Here is a 16,214-nt window from a genome sequence, read left to right on the forward strand (position 1 = left end):
AAAATAATTACACAAGGAATGCAGAACTTGAGAAGGAATTACAAATGTAACAAAAACAAAAATCAACAAAAAATGAGCAAAATACAAAATAAAAATGTCGACAATAGTGACAGGAAGTTAAATTCATCTTATAAGCTTTCTTTACTTTTCCAGCTACAATCATCCAAAACACCTGCTTTATTAAAATGTCCCTTTTCATGAAGTTGGTAATATTTGTGGGTTTGATTTTGTTTTAAGCATTTTAGTCCAGCCCTTTTTGCTTTTTTAGTCCTGATCTCATAGAGGTTGTGTAAGATTTCTGTCAGTTTCCCTTAAGTAACTTCTTCATGTGATGATATGTTCACTTCCCTTTTCGCCTTTTCGTAGTGGGAATATTACACTTTTCTTCTGATTGTTCATCTGATTCTGATTGATTATGGTCACCAGAGCATGATCAATCTGACAGCTGCTGTTTAAACAGATGTAAAAGGACATGGCAGCCGGTGTTGGACTGCTGCTTCTGCTCATAGGAGTCTCTTATGGTGAGTTGTTATTATTACATGTGGAATAAAAATGTTTTCCACATTTCTGAAATGTGGAAAACATTTTAGAAATGTTTTCTAAAATGTAAACATGCAAAAAACAGATGCGATGTTTTTTGCATCTGGTGACCTTAATTAAAACTAAGCCTAATTTTACATTTGTCAGTGTTTCTTGGCAGTTCAAGTGTTATGCTGTCTGTGGCTTTTGTTTTTATTGAAAGGAGTAAAGTTCTGATCCGACTATGTCCTTCCAGTTTTACTTTTTCTTTTCTTCTTCATTCCTCCTTTTTTTATTAAAAACTTTAAATATATATTTTTCTACAGAACAATCTTGAGCTGTAAAAACAACTTTTTAAAGTTCTTGAAATGATTTGAAAAACAAGAGTCTTCATAGTACATCATACTGAACCACAGAGGTGTAACTTTAACTCAGAAAAGCAGGTTTTTCACTGTCCAGTTCAAAAGGTTATAGATCAACTTATCGTTTTACAACCTCATCAAAATGTGACATAGATGTGAATTTTATTTGCTCCAATAATTATGATGAAAACTTTAAACTAAAATTGATTTCATTGATAATTTCTAAGAGTTTTTGAATATAACCAGGGAGTTGTGTTGAGATATAGACAATAAAACTTTTTAAAGAGATCAATAGTCACTATTGTGTGATTTTCATGTTTATTAAAATCACACAATAATGTAATTTTGTGTTATGTGTTTTTATGCAGTAGTGTTCTTGTTGAAATAGCACAATAGTGTTAAATGTACCCAGATTTTAATGTCTGGGTACAAGTAATTTATCAGTAATGAGTTGGTAACAATGTTCTAGATATTTTGAACAAAGTTACAACATTTCTGTCAGGTGGAACGGACCAGAACTCCACAAAACTAGCAAGTTATACAGTTTAAAAGGCAATTATCCCTGACACTGTGCAAATGTATGTAAACTTCTAAATTCAAAGAAATGTACAAAAAATATTTTAAAAAACCCCAAAAAACAAAACGATTTTCACTAATTTTACAGGCATTTAGTATACAGAAATACGTTTGGTAATTTTGGTCTAATTTTACTTCAGACAGTGAACTTTTTCTATATATCTCTGTATTCGGTGTATGTAACCTTCTGGTTTCAACTGTATTATAAAACTACATCAACTTTGTGGCAGTAAGTCTGAAAATCTTCAACAACAAAGCTTGTGTGTTTTGTGGCTTGTAAGAGTGAAATGAAATGAAGTCTTTAACTTCAGTAGTTTTTTAATTTAAACAACTGTGTTATTTGAAATCTTTTTTGAAAAAGCTCAAATATATTTTGTTTAAAATGCATTCAACTTTTTCATTATTCTATTATTCAGGTAATAAAACTTTCTGTGATGGCAGACACGAGGGAGCTCAATGTTCTCAACCCTGGGGAGCAACTGTGTTTGTTCACCTGATGGTTGAGGCCTCAGGAAAAATAAAATTCCAGTGGACAAAGGAAGCAACAACAATACTAAATTGGAGAAACAGTAGACTCGTGACGAACACATTAGAGAGCAGATCTGAATTTATCTCCAACAATGGGACATTTAGGATCAGCAGCCTTAGGGGCAGTGATAGTGGTGAATACACACTTACATTTTTTGGTTCTGATGGAAAAGCAACAGGAAATCGGACTCTGCATTTGTACATTGAAGGTAAAGTCTGCTATACAAATTCAAATTGGTAAATTCACACAAACTGAATTGGTAAACTCTTGATAATCTGCATATTTGAAATTATTTGTATAATTCTTCCATTCGTGACTTATGTGGAAATAAAAACAACTGCACCTGTTGATGTCTGGCATTGCAGCAGAACTGTCTGCCGCTTTCTTATTATTTTTCCACTCCACTACCTTTCTTTGTATTTGAAACAGGCCGGTCCCCAATAAGAGTTGGAGCAATCTCTGCTCTGCTTTTGTTTTCTATCCATGTCGTTGTCTGTGCAATCGTCATCTGTGTTCAGAGGAAAAGGCAAAAAAGAAAAGGTACTAATTAATGCTTATTTACAGCTATTGCAATGTACACGTTTATATCTTATAGAAGAGCAATTGTCAAAAGTCTAGTTAGAAGAATGTTTGGCAAAATATGTTAATCACTGTCGAGTGACTAAATCTTGCTTTTCTACAGGAGAAGAACTCCCTGCTGATTTGACCTACGTTGATGTCAGAGTGGTGCAACATCGAGAGAGGAAGTCAGTGAAGCAAAAAGTAGAGGAAGAGGTGGAGTACAGCCAAATAAAGATAGCAGGGTGATTCTAATCAAATTCGACAGAAGAAATGACACTATATGAAAATGAAAGGAACTGTTGTCTGCTTTGGTGAAGACTGCAGCACTCATTGCAGATCCACAGAAAAGATGACGATGCGGACTCCTGAACTCTTCTTTAATCATTGTAACTTTTAACAATGCAAAAACAACTGCTTGTTTATTTTAATTGTAATATTTGTTCATGACTGTAATGTTAAGTTTGATAAGGAAGTCTTGACAAATTGGCAACCACTCAACCCATTAAATTACAAAAAAAGTTAAGAGACAAATGTGCTGGAGTCCAAAGAAAAACATGTTATGTTTTCCGCAGCAACTCCCTATAGCCTACGCAAGTGAAAAACAAAATAAAAGTTGTTAATGGTGAAACTAACAAATGCCTTGTACTTTAAAAAAAATCACCTTAACCTTTTAATGATGTTGGGGCAACTGCATACATTTTTCGTAACAAAATTCATAGTATCGTATCACTGGTCAATGATTAAACAAAACTGAATATTTGAACAAAATCCAAAAGCAGTGATGGTTCAGAAAGTCAAGAAAACAAATGACATCTTACAGAAAGTGGTAGTAAGAGAGGCAGGTTGCACCGCAGGAGAAACTGACTTAATGAACTGGGAGGTGGATGATTAGTGACGTGATAAAGAGATGAACGACTACTGATGACTTTCTGCTGTGAGGGACGACCAATGACTAATTAATAAAGAGACATAAGGAGTTTCAGTGACTGCACAGTTAGATGGATGTACATTTTTAACTCAATTTGCAGTAATGCTAATCTTTCCAATTTCGGATAATGGATTGGCTCTGCTGTGTGAGATGTTCAACATTTTGGACTTTCTCCACAACTTGACTTGACCTGTTTGCTGTCTGTTGGTCTTCATGATGGCGTTTGCTCTCTAATAGAACAGCACTATACCTACTGAGATTAGTTCACGCACTGCACACTCTATTCAACCAACAAGCAATTATTTCAGGTAATCTTGAATGCCCTGGAATTAAAAAAAACTTTCAGAGAATAGGCATCTAAATAGAAATACATACATTAATTTTCACTATTTTAATTTTAAAAAAATCATACAATTAAACTCGTAGTTATTAATACCCATGACCAAAAGATTTTTAAAAAAATTATAATTGCATTCATCTATGAAGTTTGTTTCTGACAAAAGGTCAAACTTTGCACTACTTAAAACAGCACAATATAAAAACCTGTTTTAGAAAATAATGTGTTATTGACTTTCCTGTCAAAAATGATCTACAGCCTTCGCAATAATCTTGGGATAAATATTTTAATTTGGTTATTTGCCTTTAGTGATGAGCTCTAGAGTTTTTGTTCAAAAGACCTCCTTTCCATCACCCTAACCTTGATCTCACTCCACAGAAAAAAAAAAAAGAACATGTTGAAAACAAATTAAAGATTTAATTAATTGAAGTTGCTAGGGCTTAACTGTATAGATCAGGGGTGGGCAATCCTGGTCCTCGAGGGCCAGTGTCTTGCAACTCTTGCATGTCTCCCTATTCCAACACACTTTAATCCAGGGGTCTCAAACTCCAGGCCTCGAGGGCCGCAGTCCTGCAGTTTTTAGATGTGCCACAGGTACAAAGCACTGGAATGAAATGACTTAATGACCTCCTCCTTGTGTAGATCAGTTTTCCAGAGCCTTAATGACCTAATTATTCTGTTCAGGTGTGGTGAGGCAGAGGCAGATCTAAAAGTTGCAGGACTGCGGCCCTCGAGGACTGGAGTTTGAGACCCCTGCTTTAATCCAACAGCTGAATCACCTCCTAAGTGCAGTCAAGTTCTCCAGAGTCCTGCTAATGACCTCATTATTTGACTCAGGTGTGTTGAAGTAGAGCTACATCTAAAAGTTGCAGGAAACCGGCCCTCGAGCCCTGGAGTTGCCCACCCCTGGTATAGATTTTTTCTTCCTGTTCCCAAATGTACTTTACTTTGTTCTGGTCTATAAATTAGACACATTTAGCTACATAATTTGCCGTTAGAAAAAGAGACAAATTGTGGGAAGGCTTGTCCAAGACACTGTAAAGATCGACATGCTGAATCTGACTTGAAACAATGTCAAGAATGAAATGTACTTTAGTCAGGATAGAAAATATGTTATATCAATCAGACAAGTCAGCACCACTGAGATTGGAAGACAGTTCAGCAAAGTATTCCAGCAGTTTACTTGTTTTAATATAATGAATTAATGTATCACATTATAAAAAAATGATATCCATGAAATAGTTTTTCTCTGCAAAGTAGAAGAAAACTAAAATCAGACCTAAGAAACAATACCTTTTGTCTAACAGCAGAGGGAAACCTAACAATAACTTGCCTGAGTACTTGCATGTTTTGCTGGCAGTTTCATTTTATACATTGCTCATCTCAACATATTTGTAAACCATCAATTTAAATGTGCGAAAACCTTATTTCAGTAAAAATGAAAAAGGTACAAAACATTACAAAAGTAACTTTATACCATCCCAAACATCTAACCGGGCTGTTACTCACAGACTTGATTATCATAGCTCTTGCATGATTGGTCGCTTCATAGGGTATTTTTCATAGTTAGACACAAAGTGAGATTTGAGAGAGAAGTTCTTGTTTGGGTTAAGAAAAGAAAATAGTTGGTTAGACCCAAAGAAAACGATGGTATTCGGTGCAAATCTCAGAGTTTTCTCTCTCTCTCTCGCTCACTTCCTGTTCCCACTTATCTGCTGGGAAGGAAACTGTGCCAGCAGACTGGGATACATCCTGGACAGGATGCCTGTCCAGCATACATCCTGGACAGGCAAGAGGCACAAGACAGAAAACAGGAACAAAGACGCTCACACCCAAATGCTCTCACAAAGCTTTTTTTATAGCAGCTCTAAAGTATTATGATTCTGTTTTTACTTATGTTGTTTCTGTCAAAGGTTCACACCTTTTACACAGAGCAGAAAATAGCTCCGTTAGATGTATTAGTAAAACTTCCCTTTTAAATGCTCTTTGGGTTTTCTGTCTTGCAGAGCATTTTTGTTAGGTTTTCCATCAAAGGGTTGCATTTAAGATCTACCTTTTACTGGTCTTTGCAGTTTTGAGGAACAAAAATAAGTCACCCACACTTCCTTTATTTACATTAAAAAAAAAAACACAAGCATCAATTTCTGAGAATATTTTATACGGTTTGATTGCAGTCAGTGCAAGTACGGTAGTTTCAAGAATCATCCAGTTCACAACATAAACACTCACAAAATGTGTTGTTTAACCATTCCCCGAAAGAGTTACTTTTATTTAAGAAAACTTTACAATCTTAAAATCGTGAGTTCTTTCTGTACATTGCAATGTATATTGCATTTTCTTATACAAAATATAAGAAAATGCTCATCACACCACAAATAAAAGAGAATCCAGAGGACTTTCAAATTATTGAACAAAGTAATTTTGCTGATGTTTAAGTACTAACCTTTGTAGGTGTCCTCTGTTAACATGTTACGAGTTTAGCAGCTCAGTTCAAATGTGGAAAAAAAAAGTCAGAATAAGAATAACTGCTCTATTTTAACATCTTTAACGTATCTGTCCTGACATTTAACATAAAAAAAATGTAAACTGGACCTAATACAAATATGTATTATTACTCATGTTTCTTCACATTTGAGTTTGTTAAACTGAACTGTATTATTCAATTTATATTTTTGAAAGATGATTTCTTGATAGAGAGTAATTCATAGTTCATAGGCATTGATAAGATTTGCACTTTGAATTTATGCATATTTTTCCAACTTTAGAAAGCTTTCTATGTATCTGTTCAGCAGTGTAACTAATACTTAAGTAATAAACAACTAAGAATTTATTGCCTGTTTGTCATTTGTTTACAGTTTTCAGTTGTGTAAATACAGTGAAGGGCAAACTGGTTCTTACATAAACACTGACTGAAAAATGAGAATGTATTCCTGTGTAGTACGTCTGCAAAGAATGGTGATTTATTAATAGAGTATGCAAAATTATTAGAAAATGAAGATTTATGGATTTATGTTGCATTTAGGATCTACCTTTTACTGGTCTTTGCAGTTTTGAGGAACAAAAATAAGTCACCCACACTTCCTTTATTTACATAAAAAAAAAACCCCACAAGCATCAATTTCTGAGAATATTTTATACGGTTTGATTGCGGTCAGTGCAAGTACGGTAGTTTCAAGAATCATCCAGTTCACAACATAAACACTCACAAAATGTGTTGTTTAACCATTCCCCGCAAGAGTTACTTTTATTTAAGAAAACTTTACAATCTTTAAATCGTGAGTTTTTTCTGTACATTGCAATATATATACCAGATAACCCAATCTTTACCCACCATCTGTTGGTCTGGAGTCTCTCCTGCTTGTGCGTGCATTTAGCTTCCCTAAGCAATCACACTATTGAAATTGTACCAAACCTGCACACCTGGAGACTGAAATGTTTGTCAATTGTTCTTTGTAAATTGCCTAAAGATTACTTAGAAATCATCTATCTGAACATCAATTTTCAGGACTTTTCATTATTCACGTGCATGCTTTGATCTAAAATATTCCATTTTAGTTTTGGTTGTATGTTTTCTAGCATTTTTTTTTTACTTAGGGGTATCAATACGGCTAAATACACATATGACACATGTTCCAGAATTTTATTCATAAAATAAAAGAACCACATGTTGTTCTCCCTCTAAATCAGTGGTTCTTAACCTTTTTTGAGGTACCGAACCCATCAGTTTCATATTCACCGAACCCTTCTTTAGTGATAAATAATATGGTTTTTTTTCCAAATTCAAGACATAGGTATATGTTTTTTTGCTGGTGCACAAAGTGAGCCATGCATGAACGTCACCTTTGCTCAAAGAACAAAACCATGAACTTACAGCAAGTTACAGTATTACTTTATTCTGGCCCCCAAAAAATATTTCGGCCCCATAAAAGAATTTCAGCCCCCAAAATATTTTTTTACTATTTTATTAATTAAAAATAAATTTAGATTTTTTTCAAAGAATTACATTTTTTTTTAATAACTTAATTTTTTTATTTATTTTAAATTTAATTTGTTTTTTGTCTACTTTTTTGGGGCAAGAAAAAAGTATTGCACAAATGACATGCCTGCAAATCAGTGTGACTTCTGCTGTTGTTTTTGGGAGACCAGTTCACAGAGGCGTGGCTTCACCTTGGCAAGTGCGTCTTCAGAGCAAAGTCTGTTCATTTTCTTCTTTTTTTGCTCGACATATTTAGTATGGATTAAAATATTAAGAAAGAAACCATGCAACGTACAACTACGACAGTCGCTGACACTGCGTGCACTAAATTCCCCGCAGCCCTGATTGGCCGAGCAATGTAACATGATCCTCTGCAGCCAGCGATGGCCAAGCGGGGCGTGTCATCACGACTTTACACAAGTGTGTGTTTACCTCCGCGGCAGAGGCTCCGCCGAACCCCTGGGGTTCGATCGAACCCAGGTTAAGAACCACTGCTCTAAATCCTATATATGTTCTACTTTGTGTTATACCTACTAACCACATAAAGCTTATATGGCGTCAATTTTCTGTTACTACAAAATATAAATTAAAAGTTGTTTAGTTTTTACCACTAACAAAAAACAATACAACCTGGTTGGAAGAAGGCGTTCCGTTTTTCAGTCTAGAGGTGACTAAGTTTTTATCACTTCCTTTTTTCATGTCAGTACCAGCGTTTTTTGTTTTTTTTTCTAAGGTTTATTAGCAACACAACATTTTATACAGTTCACTGTTGAACAATGGGGCCTGGAAACTGGTCTACAGTCATTGAGGCTGTTGCTGGATTACTGATGACGCTACTTCTCATGTCTTATGGTGAGTTTGTATTTTGTTTTTTATGGCAGTTTTAAAATGCTGTATTTAATTTGACTTCAATCTGATACAGATGGGAACATTATTATAGCGTGTGAATGTCTATGAGTAGGAAATAAGACTATCTTGAATAGTATTCAAGTATTCAGTTAATAGTAACTCCAAACCAAACAAATACATGTTTGGCTTGGAGTTATTTTTAATACTTTGTAGAAAAGTCTCATAGCATTGTCTGTTTCAGTTGACTATCACAATTCCTTTGAAAAAGCATAAGATCGGTCCTGTAATTGTTTTTTTCCAGATAAAGGAATTAACTGAGTGAGTTGTTGTGTTTAAAGAAACGACACATAAATGGAGAAAACAGATAACAAGAAATGGGAATGTGACATAGAGTAAGACAAAGGTTTCGAGAAGCAGGAAGTGATGCTTATTTGAATGCAGAAAAAAGCAATCAACTCTTTATGTAAGAACAAAAGCATAAATATGATCATTTTTGCTTTTTTGTCTTTTAAGCCTCTGCTGAAGTAGAAACTTGCTGTGATGGCAGACCGAATGAAACTCTGTGCTTTGGACCTCTGGGAGGAACTGTGTGTGTCAAACTGGTGGACAGCGTCTCAGAATCGCAGAGTTATCAAATAACACATACAACGTCAATAATCCTTACAATAAAAAAGAATTACGTTATTTCGGGTTCTCTTCAAAATAAATATCTCTTTATTCCAAGTAATGGTACATTTAGAATCCATAACCTCATGATGACTGATGGTGGTAAATATGTTCTGGAAATCTTTGATTCTAATGGAAGGAAGAAAGAACATCGAACATTTAATTTGTTTCTTGAAGGTGAGTCAAAGTTCATTCCTATATTTTACTGAGACACATAATGTATCCCTTATTCAACAGGGAGCATGATTCTACCACTAATGCCTTTTCTGCTCTTCAATGAAAATTAAATATTTTATAAAGCGGTTGTAATTTCTCCTTCAGCTCCCGTGACCTCTGTCCATCTGTTCGCTGAGTGTTTGCCCGAAGGACAGGTGAATGTGTCCTGTCTCTCTGAAGGAGGGAGCAATCCTCAATACAGCTGGACTCTGAATGGAAACAAACTGTCAGGCCATGAGCTTCTCTCTGAAAATATTAAGTCTAACACCATCGTCCTGAGACCAAACGTTGCAGGACGCCTGGTTTGCTCAGTCAGGACTAACTTCAGTTTTCTTCTCAAAGAGAAAATCACATCTACCTGTGGTGAGTGGGAATTTCTGGTCAAAAATAGATCATTTGAAACTAATAACTCTGATCACCACGTAAATAATAATTTTTGTTTGCTCTTTTTGAATACAGACTTTGTGAACTGCACTTCAAATGGTATACACATATCTAAGTGGGTGTTTAAAGAAAATAACACTCTGTGTGTTGAACCTTTACCAGAGAGACATAATATTAGGGGTAAGACGACAGATTTACAAACACAACTTTAGATCTATTCTTGAACAATGTTGGTATTTTATGAAGTGAAAGCTTCTTTTGTAGAGAATTTAATAATGTATTATTTCTTTCTTTAATTACAAATATTTATGAAATCACATTACCTTTCTTAAAAATTTATTTTTTTCTTCACTTTTAAACAGTGCTATTGCCAATAATAAGTGGTGTACTTGGAACTCTGCTAATTATCCTAGTTGTCAGCATAGGAATTTTCTGTGTGAAGAGGAAAAAACCAAACCACAATGGTACCATTTATCTCAATTTGCTAAGTTTTCATCAGCAAACATGAAGCTTATAATTATTATGTTTTTTCTTCTCCTCTCCTTGCTGGTGTTCTTCAGAAGAAAATAATCATGACCAAAAATGGACCAATGCTGATCAGGGAAGGAGGCGACAGGAGCTGAGAAAGGATACCCAAGCGGAGTATGGCAAAGTTAAAAAACAACCTCGGCTGTCTGATGATGTGACGTATGGAAATATGGACAACAGTGTGTATGGAAATGTGGATGAGAGTATCTATGCAAATCTCTGAAAAAAAAAACCTATGTAAAGAATTTTGGAAGTTTACAGCGACTGCAAAACAACAGAAACAAGGAGGATGTGAAGCAATCTCCATCCATCCATCCATTTTAGAAGGTTTGCTGTCTGATTCTCAGACTGTTTAGAATTCATATCTGGGTGCTATCATATGCATTAAAATGTCTTGTTCCTCCTCTCGCTTCCTGTTACTGGTCACTGGGAAACAAATCTTTTTACAACTACAAATGCAACAAACATGCATAACTAAGCAACTTAGCTACTGTTCTGTTTCATTTCCTTTCCTTATTATGTGCATTCCTTAGTTTTAAGATCCCTTGTGCCTTTTTTCTCTTTGCCTGAATTTATTTTCAGCTCTGACTTGCAGTCTTTAGTTATATTTGTATAGATATCAGTTCCTGCTTAAATTTAAGTCATGTTGTTCCAGTATCTGAATTTTATTGTCACTTTTATTGAACTTTTACTTCAGTTTCCTTAGCATGTTACTATCACTGCTGACTGATTCTGCTACATTTCACTCGGGTAATCATATGCCTCAGTATTTAACTCTTTCTCTTCCCATGATTTCCTGTTGCTAAGTACCTGTTTGGTTTTCTCATGTTCTGTAGGTTTTTCTCTTTTTTTTTCATTAAACTTCCACTATGCCATTAACAAAGGCTAAATGTTTTATATGAAGTCCACATTTTGTGTAAGGAAAGAACAAGGCTGCATGTTAGTCTGTTGCAGACTTTCACCCATAATAGGGACTGATGCATAAACTTTGCATTCATTCTAAAATTAGGTCCGAGTTTTGCAGCTTTATTTTGAGCTACTTGCGCTTTACCCAAATGTTTTGGAAACACTTGACCAAATAGCTAAAGAATATTCAAGTTGACCAAGAACTAAAGGCTGTGGTAGTGGTGTACCCTGCCTCTCACCCAGTGACCACTAGAGAGAGGAAACGGCTCCTCCGACCGTGCAAGGGTAATCAGGTATGGAGGATGCATGCTAAACTGACATATTGACACTTAGAATACTCCTGTTTTACATTTAATCAATTACTGATTGAACCAAAATGTTTGAAACAATAAACATTAGAATCTGTTATGGACTCAAAACTGTCAAATGTTTTGTTTTGCCTTTTAGTTGAAAAAAAAAAATCAGCCTAAATACGAATTGGCTCATAATTTTTGGCCTAAAACAAAACATCCACCCTGTCAGTTGGAGCAAGGTTTCCCTCTGCTGGCCAATAGAGACAAATACACTTATTCTTGTCTCTGTGCTCTGATACGCCTAACACGCCTCCATGTGGCCAAAGATGACATAGCATGCATTGATAATTGATTTGCACATTTTCATTGTGAATATTAAATGGTCATATTAATTGCAACAATATAGAGTTCCATCACAGCCTTTATATTAATCAGCACTTGTTTTTTCCTAGATGTCTGCAGGCTTGTTGATGAATGGTTCTATACATGTTTCTCTGATCTGCTTACGAAACATCAATGTGTTTCAGGTATTCAGAGAAGGCCTCAAGTATTTCCATGAATAGAAGCAGTAATAACAATTAAATGTCAATGAATAAAAAACACTTTTGTGACAGCAGTTGAATACATTCATTGTTAAAACTAAACAACCACTAGATATTTGCATGAAGTCTATCATAATTTGATTTAAAAACAGTGAGTATTTTCTTTATTTGTTTGGTAGGATAATGATAATTATCTTAGTTCCAGGAGCTCTAGAGCACAAAACCAGTTATTGGTTTTACCCTTTCTCAAAAATAATTAAATCATTGGAACCTTTGAGCCAAATAGATGGATAATTGACAGATTCATCCTAAGGTTGAATAGCATTTCTTAAAGTTGTTTTTGCGAGGATTTGTAGACTGTCTGGCTGAACCAAGTTCTCATTCTGGGGTTTTGGCAGGAAACATTTTGTGTGGACTTAATTCATGATGGTTCACTTTGATTGCTATACAGTCAAAGTAGTTTGTTTGTGTGGAATATGTTCAAATCAAAGAAACGTAATCTGTGTTGTATGCTTGGGTGTAATTGTGTTGTGAGCTATCAGGATACTTATCTGACCAAATGTCATGTCCTGCCTTCACTTCTTCTTGGAGTTCAGGAAATTTTACAATGTAACAAACTGAGATGGTGTTACCAAGCGGAGATGACAGCTAGCATGTAGGGCCAAGAAGAAGTGAAGGCAGGACATGACATTTGGTCAGATAAGTATAATGAGACTCTTTCTGATATTGTTCTCAGGTGTTTACACCTTTGAAAATGCGCCAACGTCTTCTGTGGACTTGTATAACAACTCAGCCCACTCCTTCAAGAAGTATTCCTGGTCCATGACCCTCGATCAGACAATTTGGACTCCTTCAGATTTTATTACTCACTGGTACTACTTTAATCAAATGCCAACAGATAACCTAGTTCATCTAATGTGCTTGTCTGTCTTAAGAAACTGTTTTATGTTAAATGAATCTTCTCTTATACATCTTGCTCAGAACAGGAGTAATGACTTGGTATCAAATGTAAATGGTCAATGGAAAAGACTTATTCTACTTTTACTCTTACTATCTGGTAATGTGCAACCGAATCCAGGTCCAATTTTCAATAACTTTGACACACCAGCAGAATTCAAAACCAGATCAGGGCTTGGTATATTACATATTAACTCTCGCAGTCTATTGCCTAAGATAGACCTGGTTAAAATCTGGATTGAAACAACTAATATGGATATTTTAGTTTTGACGGAAACATGGTTAAATAAATCCATTACAAATAAAAATATTTCCTTAGAAGGTTACAATGTTTTCCGTTGTGATCGCCTCAAGAAAGGTGGCGGTGTTGCCATCTATGTAAAAAACAATTTTCATGTCACACTGGTATCTTCTCTATCCATTCCAAAACAATTTGAGTTTCTAGCCTTGAAAATTGAATTCACTAAGGCTCAGAATATCACAGACATAGGGTGTTATCGACCACCTTCTGCAGGCTGTGATGCACTTCCTAATTTGTACAAATATTTAGCTGACCTAAATAATAATGAATTCGTTTTATTAGGAGATCTACATCTAGATTGGTTGACAGCATCTTCAGATAGCTTAAAAACTATCTGTGATTCTTTAAACATCACCCAGTTAATTAACTACCCCACCCGACCTAATAACAAATGTCCTGTAAAATCATCTCTCCTAGACTTAATTATGACAAACGCTCCGCATAAATATACGGGGATAGGAGTTTTTGCAAATGACATTAGTGATCATTGTGCAGTAGGTGCAGTTAGAAATCTTAAGTTACTAAAACCCAAGCCACGTATCTTGTTCAAAAGAGATCTAAAACACTTAAACGAACAAGCTTTCATGATTTGCTACTTTTTAACTGGAATAGGGTTTCTCTTTTTAATAATGTAGACCTTGCCTGGCAGTATTTTTATGAAGAGTTTTCAAGACTAATAAATAAACATGCTCCTAAACGTAAAATTAGGGTGAAGGGGAGAAATAATCCTTGGTTTTCACCAGCTATTGGGGCTCTGCTTAAACAAAGAGATGCAGCCTGGGCTAGGGCAAGAAAAAACACTGCTGAGGAGAGCTGGCTTTGGTTTAGGAAATTGAGAAATAAACGTACCTCATTAATCAAGAAAGCAAAGTCCGACTTATTTCCTTGCCGAAATGACAAAAAATTTAAATGATCCAAAGAAATTTTGGAAATCAGTTAAATCAGCTACTGAGCAAGCACCACTGAGTGACTTTCCAAATTTTGTTTGGAAAAAAGGTAATATGGTGTCTGATAAATTAGAAATTGTAAATTATTTTTATGAGCATTTTATTTCTCTCTATTTGATGATTTAAATTAATTTAGCTGAAATGTAAATACTGATGAACTGTTTTTGAATAATGAGTGTAACTCCACCATCTTTAACTTTTCCCCTATTTGTACAGCTGAGGTTCTCAGAGAACTGAAAAACATAGACACCCGAAAATCAGCGGGACCAGATAATCTGGATCCTTTTTTTCTAAAGTTGGCTGCAGAGTTTATAGCAGAGCCATTATCTCATATTTTTAATCTAAATCTAATCTCTAACAAAATCCCTAGTGTATGGAAATCAGCATTTGTTTTGCCTCTATTCAAAGGTGGGGAATCATCACAGGTAAACAATTACAGACCAATCTCTAAACTACGTATCTTAGCAAAAATCTTTGAAAAATTATTTGCAAATCAATTGAAGAATTGTTTAGATTCTAATTGTGTTTTACAAAATGTACAGACTGGTTTTAGAAAAAAACACAGCACTGTCACTGCCACTTTAAAGGTTTGTAATGATCTTATCCAGGCTCTTGATAACAAAAAACATTGTGCTGCTTTGTTTATTGATTTATCAAAGGCATTTGACACAGTAAATCACAAGCTTTTAATTGGAATTCTACGCAGGATTGGGCTCTCACATTAAGCTACCATGTGGGTAGCTGATTATTTGTCAAACAGAACCCAGAGAGTTCAATTGGCTGGTGTCACTTCTTCTACTCTCACTATTTTAAATGGCGTACCTCATGGCTCAGTTCTGGGTCCGCTTTTATTCTCTATTTATATAAATAACTTGTGTGACAATCTGTCAAATGCTTTTTACCATTTTTATGCTGACGATTTAATAATATACTGCTATTCTGCATCACTATAGCAGGCGATACAGTATTTGCAGTCTGCTTTTAATGTAGTTCAAACACGTTTACAAACTCTGAAGTTGGTTTTGAATGTGAACAAGACAAAAGCAATGGTTTTCTCACATGCTAGAAAACTACCAGAAACCACCCTATTGCTTACCACTGCTGTAGGAGCACAAATCAAGTTTGTCAGTAATTATAAATATCTTGGTTTTATTCTAGATAATGAACTCTCTTTTAAAAATCACATAGTAAATCTACTACGGACATTGAAAATGAAAATTGGGTTTTATTATCGAAATGGATCTTGTTTTACACTCAAAGCTAGAAGAAAATTGGTAGCAGCGACATTCCTGCCACTTTTGGATTATGGAGATGTTTTATATATGAATGCTTCGACCAAATGTCTTCAATCATTAAATACTGTGTATCATTGCGCTTTAAGATTTATAACCGGTAGTCGACGTTTGACACATCATTGTGATTTGTATGCAAAAGCTGAATGGCCTCCTTTAAGTGTACGGAGAAACAATCATTTAATGATCCTGATATATAAATCTCTACTCAGTCTAACCCCAGCATATGTATCCACTCTCCTACATAGACCTGTCAGTTCTCGTTCTCTTTGCTCCAATAACATTATTCTTCTGCATGTCTCGCGCATTCGAACTGAAAAAGGGAAGTAGGTATTCAGTGTGTTGGAGTTCAGTTGCAGTCTGAACTTAAGATGTCGGAAATGATTTCACTGGACTTATTTCGAGCAGTTCTTAAAGATAGGCAACAAGATTCTATGAAACAGTGTCATTGTTTTTATTGTTTTATACTTGTGCATATGTATTAATTGTTTTTATCTTGTAACCAGGTTGCTATGTATTGCAATTTTTTTTCCCTCTTGAAAATG

At 35.1% G+C, this 16,214-nt stretch overlaps 2 protein-coding genes across 3 annotated transcripts; both read left to right on the top strand.

Annotated features, from left to right (window-relative positions):
* The first annotated feature begins 313 nt into the window (after positions 1 to 313).
* LOC114138708 (uncharacterized) lies at positions 314 to 4,423 on the top strand. Its single transcript, XM_028008099.1, has 4 exons — positions 314 to 521; positions 1,874 to 2,194; positions 2,416 to 2,526; positions 2,669 to 4,423. The coding sequence occupies exons 1-4, from the start codon at positions 473 to 475 to the stop codon at positions 2,791 to 2,793; spliced, it is 606 nt and encodes a 201-aa protein (XP_027863900.1). The 5' UTR covers positions 314 to 472; the 3' UTR covers positions 2,794 to 4,423.
* Positions 4,424 to 7,873: 3,450 nt separating this feature from the next.
* Positions 7,874 to 11,756, top strand: LOC114139198 (uncharacterized). Of its 2 annotated transcripts, XM_028008965.1 has the most exons (6): positions 7,877 to 8,640; positions 9,151 to 9,480; positions 9,625 to 9,882; positions 9,979 to 10,083; positions 10,266 to 10,367; positions 10,464 to 11,756. In XM_028008965.1, exons 1-6 carry the CDS (start codon positions 8,565 to 8,567, stop codon positions 10,652 to 10,654), a joined length of 1,062 nt encoding a protein of 353 aa, XP_027864766.1. In that variant the 5' UTR covers positions 7,877 to 8,564; the 3' UTR covers positions 10,655 to 11,756. The 2 variants fall into 2 exon arrangements, with proteins under 2 accessions (XP_027864767.1, XP_027864766.1); XM_028008966.1 differs by lacking the exon at positions 10,266 to 10,367 and having other exon boundaries at positions 7,874 to 8,640.
* Positions 11,757 to 16,214: the final 4,458 nt, after the last annotated feature.

This window comes from Xiphophorus couchianus, chromosome 23, assembly GCF_001444195.1.
Source record: "Xiphophorus couchianus chromosome 23, X_couchianus-1.0, whole genome shotgun sequence".
Taxonomy (NCBI): Eukaryota; Metazoa; Chordata; class Actinopteri; order Cyprinodontiformes; family Poeciliidae; genus Xiphophorus; species Xiphophorus couchianus.